At 39.0% G+C, this 23,975-nt stretch overlaps 1 protein-coding gene across 2 annotated transcripts in view; it reads right to left on the bottom strand.

Annotated features, from left to right (window-relative positions):
* ANKRD31 (ankyrin repeat domain 31) overlaps positions 1–23,975 on the bottom strand; it is a 153,937-nt gene that overhangs the window by 77,952 nt on the left and 52,010 nt on the right. For both annotated transcript variants that reach the window (XM_088840339.1, XM_088840340.1), the window contains exons 11-12: positions 12,378–12,533; positions 8,667–8,809 (exon numbers count right to left, since the gene is read on the bottom strand). In XM_088840339.1, the coding sequence (XP_088696465.1) occupies positions 8,667–8,809; positions 12,378–12,533 (299 nt within the window). The remainder of the gene's footprint in view (positions 1–8,666; positions 8,810–12,377; positions 12,534–23,975) is intronic.

Genomic DNA, 23,975 nt, shown 5'->3' on the forward strand with positions numbered 1-23,975 from the left:
CCAACAACAAAAATCAATGTAACTGCTACTGAATCATAATTTGTTGATGTACATATGACTTCTCTTACCAAAAAATGAGAGAAGAAGCAAGGAAGAGGGAAGACAGCAGGGAGGGAGGGAGGGTGGGGCAGAATGCCTATGGTTTAACTGATGATGAAATGGAGCTAGCATATATACCGGGAAACTGAATTACATTCTGTAGTAAATGTGATTTTAACAGGTTCCAGGAGACAGCATGTCTTCTGTATGTACCTGTGCTGCTGCTGCTCCTCCTCAGCGTCAGAGAGAAACCGGTGAACTCTTAACCTGTTACTGCCCCTCAAGTAGCCTCCTCTATGAAGCGCTCCCTGACCTCCTCACCCACTGAGGCCCTAGAGAAAAAGGACCTCTTCCTTCTTTTATGTACATATTTTATGTCCAATATATGCTATATTATATTATGCTCTTATATCTATCTCTCTCCTCTGTTTCAGGTTTTTGAGGGTGGGACTCTGTTTTTCTTTTAAAATTAATGTTTCTGGATAGGGAATTAATAAACGTGGTTCAGAATACAGAAGGCCCAGGGAAACAGACAATGGAAACTGTCTCCCCTTTCTACCCTGGCACCTCAGTCATCTCACTATTTCTCCTAAGTTAGCTCCACTTACAATTTCTCCTGAATTTCCTGAGTAAGTCTAGTCCAACAGGTGTGTATGTGTATACCAGAAATGTGTATATATATTGTTTCTTACACAAGTGGGCCTATAATATATATATTTTTCTGTGCTTTAGCTTCTTTTCTGCCTACCCTACCCTGCATCAGATTCTGAAAATTGTTCCAAATCAGATGGATTGAACTTCCTCCTTCTTTCTAGCAGCTGAGTAATAATTTACTTTTTAATATACCTATATGAATGTCTTAATGCTACAATTTAGAAGACTCTTGAGAGTCCCTTGGACATCAAGGCTCTCAAACAGTCAATCCTAAAGGAAATCAATGCTCAGTATTCATTGGAAGGACTGATGCTGAAGCTGACGCTCCAAAGCTTTGTCCACCTGATACGAAGAGCTGACTCATTGGAAAAGATCCTGACGCTGGGAAAGACTGAAGGCAGGAGGAGAAGTGGATGACAGAGGACAAGATGGTTGGATGGCATCACTGACTCTCAATGGGCATGAGTCTGAGCAAAGTCCAGGAGATGGTGGAAGACAGGGGAGCCTGGCGTGCGACAGTTCATGGGGTCAAAAAGAGCAGATATGACTGAGCAACTGAAAAACAACAACCGTACTAATGGATGTTTAAGTTGCTTCCAAGTTTTCACAACAGATATATGTCTTAATCATCTTTATATTCCCAGTGTCTACTACAGTATCTGGCACAGACTGTATGTTTAATAAATGCTGTTTAATAAAAGAATGAATGTTGGTCTAGGAGGATGTGTGGAACAGGCTTTAAAGAACATTATACTAAAAGAAGCCTAGATTTCCATGTAAATGTCTGGAATATGAGAAAGGGTCAGAATTTCTATAAATTTTAAGCATCTAAAAATTATATACATATATATTTATATCTATATATATTTAATATATATTTCCTTTTACATATATATATTTCCTTTTACATATATATATATTTCCTTTTACAAAGAAAGCATTCTAGGAGAGAAAAGTGCCCCACCACACACAAGGATAATATAAGCCAAATCCTATAAAAATTAAGATTCAGAAACTTGATGATTCTGCTTTTCAAACTACTTTATTATGGGAGTTTAAAGCTAGGTAAGAGGATTGAAAGTAATAGTAGGTATAATTAAATCTATAATTCATATGCTTGGATCTTCACATACTGTTCAGCAATACAAATAGAAAGCATATTGCTTTCTTTCAGGAAAAGTAATTCCGTAAGTTTGTTTATCTCTGGAGGTTTTATGTCAGATAATAAAGCATGCAGTATGAGAGTGTCTGAGGATCAAGGAACATGAAACAGAAGACAGGAGGAAGGGAAGAGAGCCTCACTTCTCTGGAACTCCGGGCTGGTGACCCTGAGGGAGGGAACACGTTACTCTGGCAGTCTCCGTTTTAGACAGTGGATACTCTCTATCCATACACTCCATGGACACCAACTGTCCACTTCTACCAAATTCCTCCATAGCCTGCTATCAGCACTTCTGAAGCCTGCTTATACTACACACTCTTTAACTTAAAAAACTCTCTCTCTTCTCCTCAGATGGCAGTAAGTAAGTTATTTCCATGGAGTTTTTAACCCTGTACTTTAAACCTGCATTTGATTCTGTATTAGTTATCTGTTGCTACCTGACAAGTTACCCCAAAACTCAGTAGCTTAAAACAATAATGAATATTCATAATCTCGTAGTTCTGTGGGTCAGGAATTTGGGAGTGGTGGAGGTGGTTAGTTCTGCCTCGGGGCCTCTCAGGAGATTGTAGTCAAGAGGCTGGCTGGAGATACAATCATCTAGAAGCTTGAGAGCACCTGGAGGATCTGCTTCTAAGACGGCTCACTCACGTGGCTGTGGGCAGGAAAAGGCTCAGCGCACTACCAGTGCACCTCTCCATGGAGCTGCTTGAGTGGCTGCTTGATATGACATCTGGTTTCCTTCAGTTGTTGAACGAGTGACTGACAGAACAAGCAAGAAGCCACAATAGCTTTCAACCGGGTCTCAGAAGTCAAATAACGTGTTACTCCTGCCACATACTATTTGTTAGAAGCAACTCACTGAAACTGCAGCCCACACTCCTGAGGAGAAGACTCAGGTTCCACCTTTCAGACAGAAGAGTGTTAAAGAATCTGTGGCTATTTTAAGGCCACCACATATTCTTAACTGGAACAAACAGAGCCATTTCAGTAAGTGGCTGGCCTCACAATCTCCACTTATTTAGTTCATCAAACAGTAGGCCCCTGAAGGAAATACTTCTACTGAGAGCTTGCCCGTGGCTTTTCACCTTCAACAATGTTATTGAATCTAGTGCTTTTCCTCCTTCTAGAATCAGCTGACTTCTGTGTTGCTGAAGCACTCTGACTCCACCTTGTCAGCTCTACTTTAGTCCTTCCCCTCTCCTTTCTGCATGACTGCACTTTAGCCTACTCATAAGGAATGTGCTCAAGCCAGATAAATTCACTAACAACTCTGCCTTCATCAGATGTGAAAGCGGAAAGAATGCCTTTTGCTAATGCAGATCGTTAATGGTCATGAGACCCCAGGAGGAGGAAAACTCCCCAGTTCCAGTCAGTGTGGACGTGCTTCTCACTTGGTGGTCAGATTCTAATTTTAGCTCTGGCCCCTTTAAATCCCCCTGGACTCCTTTCTGTGGTGTGGAGCACAGCTGTGCATGCCTCTGGATTGCTCTCTGCTCAATCTTGCCAGTATATAAGTTACCCACAATAAACTTCATGGTTGCACTGTATGGAACTGCTCTGTTAATAAAGCTTTGTTTTACAGACTCAAAGTTCCTTCTCAGTTTGGAGGATATTATTTCATATCTCTTCCTTCCAATAAATCCCTTGTGTAAGAAGCCAATAAGACAGAGAATAAAATTCTTTCAAGTACTTGAAAAGCCAATATTTTGACTATACATTCCTAATGGGGTATAAACAAAACAAAAGGCACTTCATTAGTAATTCCATTGTTATTATTATTGTTAATAACAGAAACATCACTAATAGTAATATTATAAATAAAATGTACAATAAAGAAATAAGTTGATGTATTAAGAAACAAATGTTTAGCATAAAAGAAAAATGGATACAAGTAAAACATAAAGTTATTATGAATCTATAATATTAAGTTTGAAATGGAAATATCAGTAAGAACTCATGATTTTTCTTTCTAAAAGTATGATTTCATGGAAAATACCTAAAAACAATGACTTCCAATAGCAATGAGCACACCTTGCACCCAAATATGGTCCTGAAATAGATTTTCCATTAAAACAGCCATTTACAGAAAATACGTCAAGAAACTATAAAAATCAGTCAAATCCAGAATTTCAGAAACCCCAACCGACAAATGACCCAGGCTCCAGAAGAGACAAAACGCAGGAAGAAACGTTATAGATTAAAACGTCCTTAAGAGACATAAAAAACACATGTGGTACATAGACCCTGACAAATCCTCATTCAAACAAAAACTTTTAATAGAAACCACTTTTAGATAATTTGGAAAATTTGAATATGGACTGGGTATTATTAAATGGTACTAAAAAATAAGTTTTATTAGGTAAGATGATTAAAAAAAAAACGTGGGTGTGAGAAAAAAGTCCTTATCTGTTAGAGATGCAGGTACAAGTATTTATCGGTAAAATGGTATGATGTCTGGAATTAAAAAAAAAAAATACTACCAAGGACAACAAAACACTATCCATTGTCCTGTCTACTATGTGGTATGACTTTTTATAGTGCAACAGAATAAACAATCAAACTTTATAAGACAGCTCACTCCAGACACAAATGGAATGAATAATCAACATGTCTGGGGATATCGTTTTAATATCTGTGAATCCCAATTATATAGTCAATGAACCTCTAATTCAACATCTCAAATACTCACATACCACAAGCATGCTCCATCAAATAAAAGCTTGCTGCTGCTTCTAAGTCACGTCAGTTATGTCCAACTCTGTGCGACCCCAAAGATGGCAGTCCACCAGGCTCCTCTGTCCCTGGGATTCTCCAGGCAAGAACACTGGAGAAAAGCTTGCTAAAACTGCGATAATTTATATCAACTTGTCATGCCATTTCCTTCACAAATTAAGCCTAATAAAGGAGGATCAATGTCAGTCTGACATGATGTGTTCTTAGTGATGTCTGCTTATGCTCAAAGATCATTCAGTTCAGTTCAGTCACTCAGTCATGTCCGACTCTTTGCGACCCCATGAATCACAGCACCCCAGGCCTCCCTGTTCATCTCCAACTCCCGGAGTTCACCCAAACTCATGTCCATCGAGTTGGTGATGACATCCAGCCATTTCATTTTCTTTCATCCCCTTCTCCTCCCGCCCCCAATCCCTCCGAGCATCAGAGTCTTTTCCAGTGAGTCAACTCTTCACATGAGGTGACCAAAGTATGCTGGATCATGGAAAAAGCAAGAGAGTTCCAGAAAAACATCTATTTCTGCTTTATTGACTATGACAAAGCCTTTGACTGTGTGGATCACAACAAACTGTGGAACATTCTGAAAGAGATGGGAATATCAGACCAACTGGCCTGTCTCTTGAGAAACCTATATGCAGGTCAGGAAGCAACAGTTAGAACTGGACATGGAACAACAGACTGGTTCCAAATAGGAAAAGGAGTACATCAAGGCTGTATATTGTCACCCTACTTATTTAACTTATATGCAGAGTACATCATGAGGAACGCTGGACTGGAAGAAGCACAAGCTGGAATCAAGATTGCCGGGAGAAATATCAATAACCTCAGATATGCAGAAGACACCACCCTTGTGGCAGAAAGTGAAGAGGAACTAAAAAGCCTCTTGAAGAAAGTGAAAGAGGAGAGTGAAAAAGTTGGCTTGAAGCTCAACATTCAGAAAACTAAGATCATGGCATCTGGTCCCATCACTTCATGGGAAATAGATGGGGAAACAGTGAAAACAGTGTCAGACTATTTTTTTGGGCTCCAAAATCACTGCGGATGGTGATTGCAGCCATGAAATTAAAAGACACTTACTCCTTGGAAGGAAAGTTATGACCAACCTAGAGAGCATATTAAAAAGCAGAGACATTACTTTGCCAACAAAGGTCCATCTAGTCAAGGCTATGGTTTTTCCAGTGGTCATGTATGGATGTGAGAGTTGGACTGTAAAGAAAGCTGATCACCGAAGAATTGATGCTTTTGAACTGTGGTGTTGGAGAAGACTCTTGAGAGTCCCTTGGACTGCAAGGAGATCCAACCAGTCCATCCTAAAGGAGGTCAGTCCCGGGTGTTCACTGGAAAGACTGATGCTAAAGCTGAAACTCTAATACTTTGGCCACCTCATGCGAAGCCTGCCTAAATGTCTCCCACTGTGTGTTTAATAATTTGTCCCAGATTTTTCTAAGCAACCACAGTGAGCTGATCACCTGAAATTCACAAATTCTACCTTTTCCACACTTGAAAGAATGTATTTATTTTTAAGTTTTGTTGTTGTTGTTTAGTTAGTAAGTCATGCCCAATTCTTTGCAACTTCATGGACTGCAGCATGCGAGGCTCCTCTGTCCTCTACTATCTTCTGGAGTTTGCTCAGACTCATGTCCACTGAGTTGGTGATGCGATCTAACTTTCTCATCCTCTGCTGCCCCCTTCTTTTGCCATCACTCCTTCCCAGCATCAGGGTCTTTTCCAATGGGTCTGCTCTTCAAGTCAGGTGCCAAAGTATTGGAGCTTCAGCATCAGTCCTTCCAATGAATAATCAGGTTGATTTCCTTTATGATTGACTGGTTTGATCTCCGTGCAGTCCAAGGGACACTCAAGAGTCTTCTCCAGCATCACAATTCAAAAGCATCAATTCCTTGACGCTCAGCCTTCTTTATGGTACTTAACTACTGGAAAAACCATAGCTTTGACTCTATGGACCTTTGTCAGCAAAAGGATCTTTCTGCTTTTTAATATGCTATCTAGGTTTGTCTTAGCTTTCCTTCCAAGGAACAAGCATTTAACTTCATGTCTGTAGTCATAGTCCACAATGATTTTGGAGCCCAAGGAAAAAAATACCTGTCACTGATTCTACTTTTCCCCCCATCTATTTGCCATGAACTGATGGGACTGGATGCCATGATCATAGTTATTTGAATGGTGAGTTTTAAGTCAGCTTTTTCACTCTCCTCTTTCACATTCATTAAGAGGCTCTTTAGTTCCTCGTCACTTTCTGCCATTAGAGTGGTATCATCTGCATATCTGAAATTGTTGTCATTTCTCCCAGCAATCTTGACTCTAGCTTGTGGTTTATCCAGATCAGCATTTCACATGATGTACTCTGCATAGAAGTTGAATAAACAGGGTGACAATATACAGCCTTGATGTATTCCTTTCCCAATTTTGAACCAGTCAGTTGTTCCATGTCTGGTTCTAACTGTTGCTTCTTGACCTGCATACAGGTTTCTCAGTAGATGGTAAGGTGCTCTGGTATTTCCATCTCTTTAAGAATTTTCCAGTTTGTTGTGATCCACACAGTCAAAGGCTTCAGTGTAGTCAATGAAGCAGATGTTTTTCTGGAATTCCCTTGCTTTCCCCATGACCCAACGACTGTTGACAACTTGATCTCTGGTTTCTCTGCCTCTTCAGAAACACAGCTTATACACTTGGAAGTTCTCAGTTCACATACTACTGAAGGCTAGCTTGTAGGATTTTGAGTATAACCTTCCTAGCACATGAAATGAGCTCAACTGCATCTCTTCTAAGGGATTCTTGCCTACAGCCTTCCCCAGCTCTACCTTTTGGCAGGTATTTCTTCTGGAGAAACACAGAACAGATCTTCCTTAACCCCCTTTCCTACTCTGCTGCTGCTGCTGCTGCTGCTAAGTCGCTTCAGTCGTGTCCGACTCTATGCGACCCCATAGATGGCGACCCACCTACTCTAGAGGTTTTAAACCCAGAAGCAACTTGCACCACTTTAAATAAACAATAAACTATTTTCAGGAAATGCCACAGCCCAATGCAGTCCCTGGACCAGAAAAAGTTGTCTAGGAAGCTCAGAGTACATATGATAAAGCATTTGTGCCAATCTTAATAGTTTCATATTTGTGGGCTTCCCAGGTGGCACTAGTGGTAAAGAACCTGGCTGCCAATGCAGGGGACGTAAGAGACCTGGGTTCAATCCCGGTCGGGAATATCCCCGGAGGAGTGCACGGCAACCCACTCCAGTTTTCTTGCGTGGAGACCCCTATGGGCAGAGGAGCCTGGTGGGCTGTAGTCTACAGGGTTGCAGAGTCAGACATGACTGAAGCGACTTAGCATTCTCATACCATTACTCTAGTTACTATTAACCAACATATATGGAATTATAGCATTCTGATATTATAACCATTGGTACCTCTGTACTGCTGTGTACTGGCTGGTCATTAAACCTGAGAGGTTCTCATGTCTCAGTCTGACTCTGAAAGTAACACTAGACTACAAGAAGCTGTGAGCCTGCTGTGACCCTATCACTGCATAACATACTAAGAAGGAAATGTTCTCCTAGAGCCTGTAAGGGCTTCCCTGGTGACTCAAGCAGTAAAGAATCTGCCTGCAGTGAAGGAGACCTGGGTTTGATCCCTGGGTGGGGAAGATCCCCTGGAGGAGGAAATGGCAACCCACTCCAGTGTTCTTGCCTGGAGAATCCCATGGACTAAGGAGCCTGATGGGCTATAGTCCACCAGGTGGCAAAGAGTTGGACACGACTGAAGCAACTCAGCACATGCACACAGAGCCTATAAAGTACTATACAAAAAGAGTCCTACGGAAGTTGAAAAAAATACTATGTACAACCAAAATACACATCATGTAGTTATAAAAAGTAACATGTAAAACGGGATCTGCCACATTAGGCACAACCAATCCATCACAGTAATATTTTATTATAAATTCTGAGTACCGATTAGCAGAATGAACTGAAACTGAATCCCTATCTGTTTTTCTACTGCTTGGTCCCAGAGGTTTTTAATAGTTGCAGAGTGTAGTGTTTGCTTTGCAAACGAAAGAATTACAGTACCTGATAATGTCCATTAATCACAGCATCATGTAGGGGAGTGATCTGGTACATTCCGCTGATATTCACATCTGCTCCACCTTTTAACAGTTCACGTACTGTCTGATAAAACCCTCCTAAACTAGCTTCATGAAGTGCTGTCCAACCTATGACACAAAAAAGTAATGGTGTTTGTTATATTTGGCATCTTAATAATGTCTGTGCTTGCCCTTAAGATAAGAACTCTAATTCTAAGTTGTTGCTTTAAAAATATTTTGGCTATATGAAACAAGATAATCTCACCATGAAGCAATCTGTATTATTTGCAGACTCAATTCAAATTTTTATTAAAACTCCTACCATTAACACTGTTGGTATTAATATGGAAAAATATGAAAATAGTAAAAACTTTGAAAACACTCCTGTCCTCCTCAAATAAAAAGGCTGTAAGGCAGTGGGGGGGGGGGTGTCATTATTAGCTCATAGAGAATGCTGGTTGCAGGTTACTTTTCTGCAGAGAAGAGGGAAAAAAGCCTTACTCGTAGCTCAAGGTACTTTCGTTCAAGTAACCCAGCCAGCAGGACCTCACAGAAGTCAGTTTAAAAGTTGACTCTTGACCAACATGGGCTTGAACTTCGCAGGTCTATCTTATACACAGATTTCTTTCCAACAGTAAATACTACGGTATCACACAATCTGAGGTCATTGAAGGAGAAACCATGGGTAAGGAGAGCTAACTATTATTTATACTCAGATTTTTGACCACAATGAGAGTCAGGACCCTAACTCCCACACTATTCAAGGGTCAACTGTATAATTTTTTCTCCTAATTTTCAAAAAGTTAGTTACAACAATTCAACTAACATATTACAAAGTGCTCCAAGAAAACCAGTCATCCAGATAAATCTTTTTGTTAGTCAGACACAATGATATAAGTCAAAGATATCTGTTAAACTCCAGAATAACAAATCTTTTATCTCCCAAAACTGCAAGTAACATATTTTTTTCTTCAAGCGACATATTTTTTTCTTTTTAAAAATGTAACTATCTTGGAGGAAATTTCCTTAAAGCTTTCTGAGAGGACAGATTTCCTATAAAGACAATACAATTGAACACATTTGTTTAAAAAAATTCATCATATAATATTAGTTGTACGATCTAATGCAGCAACTGTTAACACCCACAGAGATATGCAGTGTACCATCTTCTATATTACAGTCCTCAACAATTTTGCTCCTCATTTTTAATGTTTTTAGGTGTCTCTTGCCTTGTTGTTGGCTTAAACTTCTTGCTATTATCAATATCCTGGCCTGAGCCAATGTTTCTTTTCAGTTCTAATGTGTCATAAGCTTAGGAATCTGTGTAAAATAATCCTCAATTCATTGATCTGACAGGGTTTTAGAAAAGAAGCTTTATTAGATCTATTTTAGGTATTCAGAGTTTATTTTCACGCTATTTCATGGTTGTCACCATTGGTTTGACAGATAAAGAATTATTGAAGTAGGTTTTTTTTTTTAATTGAAGACAAAGATATCACAAAATGTAAATGAGGACTTATGAAATGCAAATGTTACCTATGAAAAGATAATTGGGTATATTACATTTAGTGTGCACTTAAGTCTTTAATGGATTGTATCAAAAAATAAATATATTTTAACCTTTCTAGTAGATATTGTTTATTTTTTTGTTTCCACAGTATTTGGCCAGAGGAGGCATACAGTAAAAGCTCACTACACTGAACCAATATGTTATAAGGAGTCCATACACCTCTTGTCAGTAGTTCTCAAACTTTAATGAGAATAAAAATCACCTAGGGAGGGACCTTCCTGGTGGTGTAGTGGCTAAGACTCTGCACTCCCAACACAGGGATCCTGGGTTTGAGCCTGGTCAGGGAACCAGACCCCGCACGTTGCAACTGAAGCTGCTGCATGTGCAACTGAAGATGCCTCATGCCGCTATGAAGACCAAAGATCCCATGGGCTGCAACAAAGACCCTGTGCAGCCACATAGATAAATGGATACTTAAAAGTCACCTAGGGAAGCTCGATCTCTAGATTTTAACCTAAAGATTTTGACTGTGATTTTCAGTGATTGTGTGTGTGTGCTTCAGTAAAGGTTACATTTTAAACAAGTACTGTAGGTGGCTGATAGGAAAATGGCTTATGGACAACCTTTTGCAAACACTGCCCTCAGTAATTCTGTGAGACGTGGTAGTCAGAAGTGGTAAGGTCAGAGTAAGATGCCAACTGAGGAGAAAAAGTAGAAAACAAGGGAGTTCAAAAGTCTGGAAAACACGGACAGGTAAAAAATTCATGAAAGTCACAGAAGTACATGGGGCAGTGAGGAGAAGGTGTATACTGCCAAGCAAAAGACAAGTAGGGAATAGCAACTGAGGATGCTAATAATGGCGCAGAAAAAAAATAAAGGTTAATGAACAGAAACCTGTTAAGACTGATGTTTGGGAAATCCATAAATTCCAGTTAGAGGCATGCAGAACTACTCCTGAACCTAAGAAACGCACAGAGACTTAACAGAACCACGTATTTCTCAAAATCAAAGAAGCAAGTGCTCTGGCTAGCAAATAAGGATCCATGGTTTAGGGTTATAAAACCATGATAGATGAACTGGATACAAGACTTAGAATAACAGTCTTTAAAGCTCTGATTGACTATAGTATAAACCTGCTGCTGCTGCTGCTAAGTCACTTCAGTCGTGTCCGACTCTGTGTGACCCCATAGACGGAAGCCCACCAGGCTCCCCCGTCCCTGGGATTCTCCAGGCAGGAACACTGGAGTGGGTTGCCATTTCCTTCTCCAATGTGTGAAAGTGGAAAGTGAAAAGTGAAAGTGAAGTCGCTCAGTCGTGTCCGACCCTTAGCGACCCCACGGACTGCAGCCTACCAGGCTCCTCCATCCATGGGATTTTCTAGGCAAGAGTACTGGAGTGGCTTGCCATTGCCTTCTCCAATAGTATAAACCTAGGTCCTGCTAAAGTAAGTTCTGGGGGATCACTTGTACCACCTGCTCATCCGTGGATTGTGCTGCCGATCTCTGTGTATCAAAGGACTTTGTGCACTGTTTCATACCCCAAGAGAGTCTAGAAACAACAGTGAAAGCAAGGACACATAAAAGGTGCTGGCCCAGTGCTGCTCAGTGTTTTAAGTACATAAGTGCCATTAAGGAATCATTCCTCTCCAGGAGAACATACCAGGTTCTCCCCACAGGAAGACTGTACCAGAGATCTAACCTGGCAGAAAGATTGTTCTTTCTGAGCTTTCTGCTCCACCCTGTCCAACTCATATAGTCTGTTCTCTTCATTTCTCTGGCAACTGTTTTGCTGTCCCTCTACCATTAATTTTCCCAGAAGCTCAATGTATCACCAGCTTCTTTCAGCTCTGAACCTCATTCCTCTTCCATTAAAAGCTGAGTCTCACAGTAACAATGCTCACACAAAGCCAGCAAGCTGGCCCCAGGAGCCCCATCCCCCCCGTGGCAGCTACTGCATGTGGCCCACCAGGTGGGCCCAGGCAGGCACAACCTTTGAAGGGGAAATGCCTCTCCCCTTATCTTACCACTTCCTGGAGAGGATGGTGAAGCATCACCTAAGAAGAAAAATTACTTGGAAGCTTTCTGTTTGAGGCTTGCCTTAAGCCTACTTTGCCATAACGTCATAGCAGTAATTCAGCTGAAACAAAATACACTCTCAAGATAACTATAGGTGGTAACCACAACCTACCGGCATAACTTGGCTGATTAACATTTCCACCTTTTTTGATATAATGATGAACAAGACCAGTATCATTGTGCATAGCAGCTTTATACAGTAAGTTCTCTCCAAAAATGTTTCTCCGGTTAATGTTGGCAAGAGTTATTTTATTCATCTTCATTTTTTCTGAAATGATGGCATGAACAAAAACATGAATAATTCTTATTTGAAAACCAAGAGGAATATCAGTAACAATGATTTCAGTTAACATTCTAGAATAGAGATATATCATATTATGGAGGAGTATTTCATTCATTAGCCCAACTATAGCAGTATCTACATGCAAAAAGGTGAAAGGGGCTAATGTCATTAGTCTGAAATATTTGAGTAAACTATAGATCATGTAAGCATTTATGTTGACTGAAACTCTAGGTAAGCTGCATACGTAAGAAGACTAACAGATTATTTTCTTAGTTCTAATGAAAGGGACTATTTAGATGTTATTACACCTAACAAAATGTTACTATACTGAAATGTCCTATAAAACCATGAAGAGAAAATCTCAGAACTGTATCAGAAAGATACAAAAATTACCTCCAGGAAAACGAGAACAAAGAATGCAATTAAATTTTCTTTCTTTGCTAAAAATAATTGTCATGAAATTAAATAAAGGACTATGATCTTGAGCTGTATAATAGTTTTGACTTCTTAAGCTGGGAAATTAAAATAGTTTTCCAGGTTCTGCATACCAAGTATCATTTCTCCACTGTGCCTCCTAAAATACTGAAATTCTTCATTTAGATGATCCAAATCTTGTCCATTTTTACAGATAATACTCATTTGGTTTTCCCGAATTTCAGAAAAGCTTTGATGATAGCTTTTCTAGTTTTCATGTAAATACCCTGCTCCATCCTAAAAGGTAGCTGAGCACTGCAGCAGATTTTCTCAATGGATCACAATTCAACTGCTTTGTTTTTATGTGATTCTCTCCATTCAGTCCCACTGTCAGCTAAAACAAATCAACTGCTGAACACTTGAGCCTACCTTCCCCTACCCCAGACTACAAAGCATTCTGCTCCCACCAGATTAAACTATACGTAAAGACCAAATCTTTATTCCATATCTGTCTTTGCAAGTTGTACTTGTTATTATAAATATGCAATTAATTAAAAACAAATTAAGAATATAAAAATTTTCAATGAAACCTAAGTTGTGAAAGACATTCACTTCCAATCAGGACTAAATAACTGCTACGACTTACCGTCCCATTGTAAACAACTAGAAAACTAAATAAAATATATGGTGTGGGGGGAACCCTTTATCCAGAAATCAGAAAAACAGGTAGTTCAGGTCCATGACTCCCTGAGTGAAGGCAAACAATGCAGTGAGACCTAAGGTCATTCCAGTTTCCTGTCTGGGTTTTCCAAGGATAACACCAGCATATGAGGTGCTCCTGCTGGGCGGAGGAGACAGATCAGCGTCTGGGGAGGCTAGGGTAAAAAAATTTACAGGCAGGGCACCAGAGATGAGGGTACAGAAAAGGCACCAGAAATCTATAAAAACGGCTCCTTGAGTCATTCAGTTCAGTTGCTCAGTCGTGTCCGACTCTTTGCGACCCCATGAATCACAGCACGTCAGGCCTCCCTATCCATCACCAACTCCCGGAGTTCACTCAAACTCATGTCCATTGAGTTGGTGATGCCATCCAGCCATCTCATTTTCCATTGTCCCCTTCTCCTTCTGCCCCCAATCCCTCCCAGCATCAGAGTCTTTTCCAGTGAGTCAACTTTTTGCATGAGGTGGCCAAAGTATTGGAGTTTCAGCTTCAGCATCAGTCCTTCTAATGAACACCCAGGACTGATCTCCTTTAGAATGGACTGGTTGGATCTCCGTGCAGTCCAAGGGACTCTCAAGAGTCTTCTCCAACACCACAGTTCAAAAGCATCAATTCTTCAGCAATCAGCTTTCTTCACAGTTTATCTGACTACTAAACCATTTATGGGTAAATAGTCATGAGGCTGGGCAAGAAGTACTCAGGAACTATAAATTATTAATAACAACCATCAGAGATCACACAGGCTGGGGAACATTTACATCCCCTCCCATCTGGGGAGAGAGACTTTGTTGAACAATTGGGACATTCAGAGAGACCTTTAGTGGGTCGTATCTTAGGGGCAGAGCTAAACTAGTCCTAGAGTAAGGCCTACACTAGACCTACCTAACCAGGATTTTTTAAATGTACTGAAAGGATCAAGCTGATCTTTAAATAACTTGTTGGCCAAAACAAGAATAAACACTCAAAAATACAGAGAATAATACTCAATAATATTCTGCTGCATACAGATTTTCAATTGTTCTCTACTATAAAGGCCTTGTGCCTTTGTCAAAACTCAGAGTTTACTTCTGAACTCCCTTCTCGTCCACTGATCTACTAATATATCCCTATCTTGATGACAGTACCATGCTGTTTTGATCACCACAGCCATAAATAATAATTCTTGAAAGAAGGTAGTGTTAGCTCTCAAAACTTTGTTCTTTATCAGAGTTGTCTATTTAGATCCTTTGCATTCCATACGAATTTTAGAACCAGCTTTTGAATTTCAACAACAAAAAAAATCCTACAGGGATTTTGATTAAGATTTTGTAAATTTCATAAATATATCTCAGAAGAAAAAAATCTTAACTATATCGAGTCTTCTGACTCAATGAACAAGGTACGTTTCCATTTCTCTCCATCAAATTTTGTTTTCTATGTGTAACATCTTGTAGGTTTCAGCATACCTGTCTTTTACATCATTTGTTAAATTTTATCTGTATTTCACATTTTTTGAAATTTCAGCATAAATTTCACTTCCTAATTGTTTGGCTTTCAAATTTAACTAATTGTTTGCTGCTAGAATACAGAAGTGTTATTACTATTAATATATTGATCTTTTATGTTGCAACTTGGCTAAACTCACTGATAGTTGCTTTTATTGTAGTTTCCATCAGATTTTCTACAGGCGATCATGTGACTTGTGACTAAAGACTTTTCTTTCAATGATCAAAAGAAGTAGTGAGAACAGACTTTCCTGTCTTATTTCTGATCTTAGGGGGAAAGCACTAAGTCTTTCACCATTAAGTATGATAGCTGTGTATCTTCTTGTAGATGCCCTTTATCAGGTTGACCCAGTTCCCCTCTATTATAAATTTGCTGAGTTTGTATCAGTAATGGATATTAGGTGTTACCAAAATCTTTCTCTGCATCATCTACTGAGGTAATCATATAGTTTTTCTCTTTCAGCTTATTAACATAACAAATTACAGTGACTTTCAAATGTAAAGTCAACCCAACATTCCTGTGATAAATCTCACTTGGTTACAATGCACATATGCACATATGTTGTGTATGATTTGCTAAAATTGTTTAGATTTTTGCATCTCTGCTTATGAAGGATACTGAACTGCAGTTTTCTGTTCTTGTCATGTCTTTGATCTTTGTATCAGTTTAATGGTGACCTCATAAGATGAGCTGGAAACAGTTCCTTATCATCAGGTTTTTGGAAGAGTTTGTGAAGAACTCTTTCCTGGCTTCCCTGGTGGCTCAGAGGGTAAAGCATCTACCTGCAATGCAGGAGACCCAGGTTTGAACCCTGGTTCAGGAAGACCCCCTGGAGAAGAAAAAGGCAACCCACTCCAGTATTCTTGCCTAGAGAATCCCATGGACTGAGGAGCCTGGTAGGCTACAGTCCACGGGGTCGCAAAGAGTCAGACACGACTGAGCGATTTCACTTCACTCACTTTGTGAAGAACTGGTATTATTTCTTCCTTAGCTGTTCGGCAGAATTCACTATTGAAGGTATAATGGACTGAAGTATGTCCTCACAAAATCCATGTGCTGACGCCCTAATATAATAGGGTTGGCATCCTTATAAAAAAGGAAGAAACACTAAAGCTCTCTGCACACACAAAAAAGTCACTGCAGGAAGGCACTGTCTGAAAGCCAGGAGGAGAGGTCTCAGCAGAAACAGAATTTTGTAGTACCTTAATTGTGGACTTTCAGCCTCTAAGCCACCAGTTCGTAGTACTCAGTTATGTTAGCCTTAGTCAACTAATACAGGAGGCATCTTGGCCTAGAAGTTTTTTTGGTTTGTTGTTGATTTGCTTTTTGGTGGGGAAGTTTTGAAATAAAGATGCAATTTACTTAGTAGATTTGTTATTACTCAGGTTGCCCATTGCTTTATAATACTTATGTCTGTCAAGGAATTTGTCCATTTCATCTAATACATTGGCCAAAAGTTGTTCATAATATTCCCTTTTTATCCTTTTGCATATCTGCAGACTAGGTCATGACGGCACCTCTCTCACTTATGATGTTGGTAATCTGTGCTTCTTTTTCCTGGTCAGTTTGAGAAAGGTTTATCAATTTTACTGCTCTTCTCCAAGATTAGTTTTGTTGATCTTCCTTATTATTTTTCTGTTTTCAATTTCATTGATTTTTGCTTTAACATTGTTTTCTCCTTTACTACTTCCTTTCCTCTGTTTACTCTGGATTTCATTCACTCTTTTTCTTCTAGTTCCTTAAGTTAGAAGCTGATGTCACTGATTTGAGAGTGTTCTTTATTTCTAACATAGGCATTTAGTACTGTAATTTCCCCATCATTCTTTTCATGACATCTTCATGAAATTAGTTGACTATTATTGATATTAGTATTAGTTGACTAAGGCTAACATAACTGAGTACTACGAACTGGGTGGCTTAAACAACAGAAACTTATTTCTGCATAGTTCCAGAGGCTGAAAGTCCACAATTAAGGTGCTACAAAATTTTGTTTCTGCTGAGACCTCTCCTCCTGGCTTTCAGACAGTGCCTTCCTGCAGCGACTGTTTTGTGTGTGAAACAGTTTCAGACTTTATTTTTGGGGGCTCCAAAATCACTGCAGATGCTGATTGCAGCCATGAAATTAAAAGACGCTTGCTCCTTGGAAGGAAAGTTATGACCAACCTTGATAGTATATTAAAAAGCAGAGACATTACTTTGCCAACAAAGGTCTGTCTAGTCAAGGCAATGGTTTTTCCCGTGGTCATGTATGGATGTGAGAGTTGGACTGTGAAGAAAGCTGATCGCCGAAGAATCGATGCTTTTGAACTGTGGTGTTGGAGAAGACTCTTGAGAGTCCCTTATACTGCAAGGAGATCCAACCAGTCCATTCTAAAGGAGATCAATCCTGGATGTTCATTGGAGGGACTGATGCTGAAGCTGAAACTGCAATACTTTGGCCACCTCATGCGGCGAGTTGACTCACTGGAAAAGCCTCTGATGCTGGGAAAGGTTGGGGGCGGGAGGAGAAGGGGACGACAGAGAATGAGATGGCTGGATGGCATCACCGACTCTGTGGACATGAGTTTGAGTGTACTCCGGGAGTTGGTGAGGGACAGGGAGGCCTGGCGTGCTGTGATTCATGGGGTCGCGGAGAGTCGGACACGACTGAGCGACTGAACTGAACTGAACTGAACTGAGGTTGTATTTTCATTCTATTTTAGTTAAACACATTCTCAAATTTCCTTTAAATTTCTTTGACCCATGGGTTAAAGTGTGCTACTTACTTTCCAAATATTTCAAGATTTTATAGAGATCTTTCTGTTACTGATCTTCTGTTAATTCTATTTGGAATCATAAAAAAACAGTTTATGATATTAATCCTTTTATATTTATTGATACTTCTTTTATGGTTCAGCATACAAACTATGTTGATAAATATTCTGAGTGCGTCTGAAAAGAATGTGTTATCTTCTGATCTTGAGTGGGAAGTTACACAAATGTTAAACAGATGGAGCTGTCTGACAGTGTTGTTTGAATCTCCTCTATCCTTACTGCCCACCTGGGTGACTATAATGAGTTAACCATCACTGCAGAGTGGTATTAAAATCACTGACTATAATTGTGGACTTGTCTATTTCTTCTTGCACTTTTATCAGTTTTCACTTCATGTATTTTGAAACTCTGTTAACAGAATAATTGTTTACTTCAGATAAATACCCAGGAGTGGAATTGCTGGATGATATTGTAGCTCTAACTTTTTGAGGAATCTCCATACTGTTTTCCATAGTGACTACCAATTTACATTTCCCACCAATAGCGCACAGTGTTTCCTTTTCTCAACAAGCTCCCTAGTACTTGTCATTTACTGTCTTTTTGATAACAGCCATTTTAACAAGGGTGAGATGATATCTCATTGTGGTTCTGACTCACACTTCCCTGATGATTTGTGACGTGGAGCACCTTTTCATGTGTCTGTGGCCATCTATATGTCTTCTTTGGAATAATGTCTATTCAGATCCTTTGTGAAAACACTAATTAGAAAAGACCTATGCACCCTTACGTTCATTGCAGCATTTTTAGAGATATAGAAGCAACCTAACTGTCCATTTAATAGGTGAATGGATAAAGATGTGACATATGTATATGACGGAATATTGCTGTTGTTCGCTGCTCAGTCATGTCCTACTCTTTGCGACCCCATGGATTGCAACATACCAGGCTTCCCTGTCCTTCTCTATCTCTCACAGTTTGCTCAAACTCATGTCCATTGAGTCAATGATGCCATCCAACCATCTTGTCCTCTGTTGCCTCCTTCTCCACCTGCCCTCAATCTTTCCCAGGCTCAGGGTCTTTTCCAATGAGATAGTTCTTTGCATCAGGTGGCCAAAATATTGGAGCTTCAGCTTCAGCATCAGTCCTTCCAATGAATACCCAGGACTGATCTCCTTTAGGATGGACTGGTTGGATCTCCCTGCAGTCCAAGGGACTCTCAAGAGTCTTCTCCAACACCACAGTTCAAAAGCATCAGTTCTTCGGTGCTCAGTTTTCTTTATGATCCAACTCTCATATCCACATATGACTACTGGAAAAACCGTAGCTTTGACCATACAGACCTTTGTCGGCAAAGTGATGTATCTGCTTTTTATGATCACATGATCACAGTCTTGTGTAACTCAAAGAAACTATGAGCTATGTCATGTAGGGCCACCCGAGACGGAAAGGTCATGGGGGAGAGTTCTGACAAAACGTGGTCCATTGGAGAAGGGAATGACAAACCACTTCAGCATTCTTGCCTTGGGAACCCCATGAACAATATGAAAAGGCCAAAATGGAGTATTACTCAGCCATAAAAACAGTGAAATCTTGCCATATTCAACAACATGGGTGGACATAAAGGGTATTAAGTGAAATAAGTCAGACAAAGATAAACACTGTACAATTTCCCTTATATATGGAATCCAAAAAACAAAACAAATGAACAAATATAACAAAACAGAAACAGAGTCATAGATTCAGAAAACCAACAGGTGGTTGCCAGAGTGGAGGGAGTGAGGGGACGAGAGAACCAGGTAAGGGATACGAAGAGGTACAAAACTCCAGTTGCAAAATAAATGAGTCCCAGGTATAAGTGTACAGTGTGAGAATGCAGTAATATGTAATATCTTTGTATAGTAAAAGATGATATCTAGATTTATCATAATGATCAATTTAAAATTTATAGAAACACTGAATCACTATGAAGCCAATGCAAAGTTGGAGGACATTACACTTCTCAAATAAACAAGCAAATAAATAAACTCACTGGAAAAGAGACCACATTTGTGATTATTAGGAGTAAGGGGAAGGGGTAGGGGGAATTGCATCAAGGCAGTCAAAAGGTACAAACTCCCTGTTATAAATAAGTACTAGGGATATAATGTACAACATGATAAATATAATTAACACTGCAGTACCTTATGTGCGAAAGTGGTTAAGAGTAAATCCTAAGACTTCTCAATACAAGGAAAAAAATTTTTTTCTATTTCTTTAATTTTGTATCTATATTAGATGATAGATGTCCACTAAACTTACTGTGGTAATCATTTCATGATATATATAATGTCAAATCATTATGTTGTACACCTTAAATTTATATCATGCTGTATGTAAATTATATCTCAACAAAACTGGAAGAAAAAAAGACAGAAAAATTATTTAGAATTATTATGTACTCTTGGGGAAGAGATCTCCCTGTAGCTCAAACGGTAAAGACTCTACCTGTGATTCAGGAGACCAGGATTCGATCCCTGGGTCGGGAAGATCCACTGGAGAAGGAAATGGCAACCCACTCCAGTATTCTTGCCTGGAGAATCCCATGGACAGAGGAGCCTGGTAGGTTACAGTCCATGGGGTCACAAAGAGTCAGACACGACTGAGTGACTAAAACACACACACACACACTTGGGGAAGTAACCCCTGTATCATTATGAAATAACTTCATCCCTGCTAAGATTCTTTGTTCTAAAATCTACTCTGTCTGGTACTAATGATGTACTATATAGCATATTATAGTTCACAATATATGCTGTTCTATATAACAGTATATAGTGACTTCAGTCGTCTTCTACTTTGTGTGGTAAGATAAATAATGGTCTTCCAAAGATATTCATATCTTTTTTTCAGAGTTGCAATATTTCATTTTATATAAACATATATCTATTCTTTTTCAGATTCTTTTCCCATTTAGGTTGGTATATTATGTTTAGCAAAGTTCCCTGGGCTGTACTGTAGGTCCTTGTTAGTTATCCATTTTAAATATAGTAATGTGTACAGGTCCATCCCAAAATCCCTAAATATCCCATCCCCCCACTCTTTCCCCTGGTAACCTTAAGTTTTTTCTCTAAGTCTGTCAGTCTGTTTCTGTTTTGTAAATGAGTTCATTTTTATCATTTCTTTTTTAGATTCCATATATGAGATATCATACAATATTTCTCTGTCTCTGACTTACTTCACTCAGGATGACAATTTCTAGGTCTATCCATGTTGCTGCAAATGGCATTATTTCATTTGTTTTAATGGTTAAGTAATATTCCATTGTATATATGTACCACATCGTCCTTATCCATTCCTTTTTTGATGAGTATTAAGTTGCTTCCATGTCTTGGCTATTGTAAACAGTGCTGCAATGAACACTGGGGTGCATGAATCCTTTCAGATCATGTTTTTCTCCCAATATGTGTCCAGGAGTAGGATTGCAAGATCATATGGTAGCTCTATTTTTAGTTTTGAAACCAACCTCCATACTGTTCTCCATAGTTCACTTCAGTTTGGTCTCTCAGTCGTGTCTGACTCTTTGCAACCTCATGGACTGCAGAACGCCAGGATTCCCTTTCCATCACCAACTCCTGGAGCTTGCTCAAACTCATGTCCATCGAGTCAGTGATGCCATCCAACCATCTCATCCTCTGTTGTCCCCTTCTCCTCCCACCTTCAATCTTTCCCAGAATCAGGGTCTTTTCCAGCGAGTCAGTACTTTGCATCAGGTGGCCAAAGTATTGGAGTTTCAGCTTCAGCATCAGTCCTTCCAATGAATACTCAGGACTGATTTCCTTTAGGATGCATTGGTTGGATCTCCTTGCAGTCCAAGGGACTCTCAAGAGTCTTCTCCGACACCACAGTTCAAAAGCATCAATTCTTCGGAGCTCAGCTTTCTTTACAGCCCAACTCTCACATCCATACATGACTACTGGAAAAACCTTAGCTTTGACTAGACAGACCTTCGTCGGCAAAGTAAAGTCTCTGCTTTTTAACACGCTGTCTAGGTTGGTCACAGCTTTTCTTCCCAGGAGCAAGCGTCTTTTAATTTCATGGCTGCAGTCACCATCTGCAGTGATTTTGGAATCCAAAAAAATAAAGTCTGTCACTGTTTCTATTGTTTCCCCATCTATTTGCCATGAAGTGATGGGACTGGATGCCATGATCTTAGTTTTCTGAATGTTGAGCTTTAAGCCGGCCTTTTCACTCTCCTGTTTCACTGTCATCAAGAGGCTCTTTAGTACCTCTTCACTTTCTGCCATAAGGGTGGTGTCATCTGCATATCTGAGGCTACTGATATTTCTCTCTGCAATCTTGATTCCAGCTTATGCTTCATTCCACCTGATATACTCTGCACATAAGTTAAATAAGCAGTGACAATATACAGCCTTGACGTACTCCTTTCCCAATTTTGAAAGAGTCTGTTGTTCCAGTTCTAACTACTGCCTCTTGACCTGCATACAGGTTTCTCAGGAGACAAGTAAGGTGGTCTGGTATTCCCATCTCTTTAAGAATTTTCCATAGTTTGTTGGAATAATTTTTATACATATAGTTAACAAGTCCAATGATATTCAAGGTGCAAATGCAGATTTCCATTGAGTGTCATCTTTCTACTGCCTGATGAATATCCTTTAAAATTTCCTATAATACGGATCTGCTGATGATGAGTCCTTTCAGCTTTCACATGTCTAAAACTTTATTTCACCTTCATTTCTGAAAGATATTATGTTGGGTAAGGAACTCTAGGTTCTAGTTATAGAATTCTAGGTATAGAAATTTTTTAGTACTTTAAAACTGCTGCTTGCACTGTTTCCAAAAAGAAATTTGAGTCACTCTTATTACATGAAAAAAAAATCGCTTTTTTCCCTTGTCCACATATTTATAGTCTTCTGATTTCATAAATGACTGAATATTATTTAATTGGTTATATTGTAATTTGTTAACTATTCAATTTAGGTTGTTTCTAAGTCATTTTATTATAGCAAACAATGCCGTGATGAACATCCTTATAAAATATATCTACATATTTGAGTAAACATAGCCATAGAATAAATCTCTTTAAGTAGAACTGCTGATTCAAAAGAATTGTGATTTAAAATTCTGATGAATATAAGTAAACTACCTGTAAAAAGACTGAACACTATTATCAAAAACATATTTTGTTACATTCCTGTCACTGAGAATTCTCAAATGTTTACTGGCATTCTCTTAGGTGAAAATTACACCTCTTAATTTGCATTTCATTAAATGTGAATGAGATGTTAATCTTTTCAGGTATTTATATATTTTTTTCTGTGAATTCCTTGTTCATATCTCTTACCTATGTTCTTCATAGTTAATGTTTTGTAAGAGCTTTTTGCATACAATTATAATTAACTCCTTGTCATTGTTATTAATATTTCTTCTATGTTTGATGACTGATTTTCTTTAGGATATTTTTCCATACAATTTTTTAAAAATGTATGTAGTCAATTTTATCATTCTTTTCCCTCCTGGCTTCTGGGTTTGTTCTACACAAAGGTTTTTCCAAGACTGCAAAAAGATTCACTTGTCTTTTCTTCTAGAGCTTTTTTTAACTTTTTGGCCAAACTGGAATTAAATTTGGTATAAGGAATGATATAGGGATCCAATTTGTTTGTGTTTTTCAATACTTATTGCTTAGTCCTCTCTGCCACCAATTTTAGATGCCATATTTATCACAGACCTGACCCCATATTCCTAATGTGTCTGGCTTCTACATCTAAACACTTTATTCTGCTTCATTGATTTATCTGTCGATTCTTGTGCCAGTATCAAATTATTTTAATTTTTATTGCTTTTCTAATTGCTTTCATATTATGTAGAGCTGGTTTGTTCTTCTCTACTCTCCCTTTGCTTTTATTTTTTTCAGAATTTTCTTGGCTAGTTTTTATATTTACTTTTCCAATTGAAATTTTACATTATTCTCAAGCTAGCCTCCAGTCCTATAAAGCAAAAAAAAAACCACAATTAACAAATACACGAAAATCTGTTTCTGATTGCACTGCCATGCA

This window comes from Moschus berezovskii, chromosome 9 (assembly GCF_049115385.1).
Source record: "Moschus berezovskii isolate FMDL1 chromosome 9, NW_MosBer_1.0, whole genome shotgun sequence".
Taxonomy (NCBI): domain Eukaryota; kingdom Metazoa; phylum Chordata; class Mammalia; order Artiodactyla; family Moschidae; genus Moschus; species Moschus berezovskii.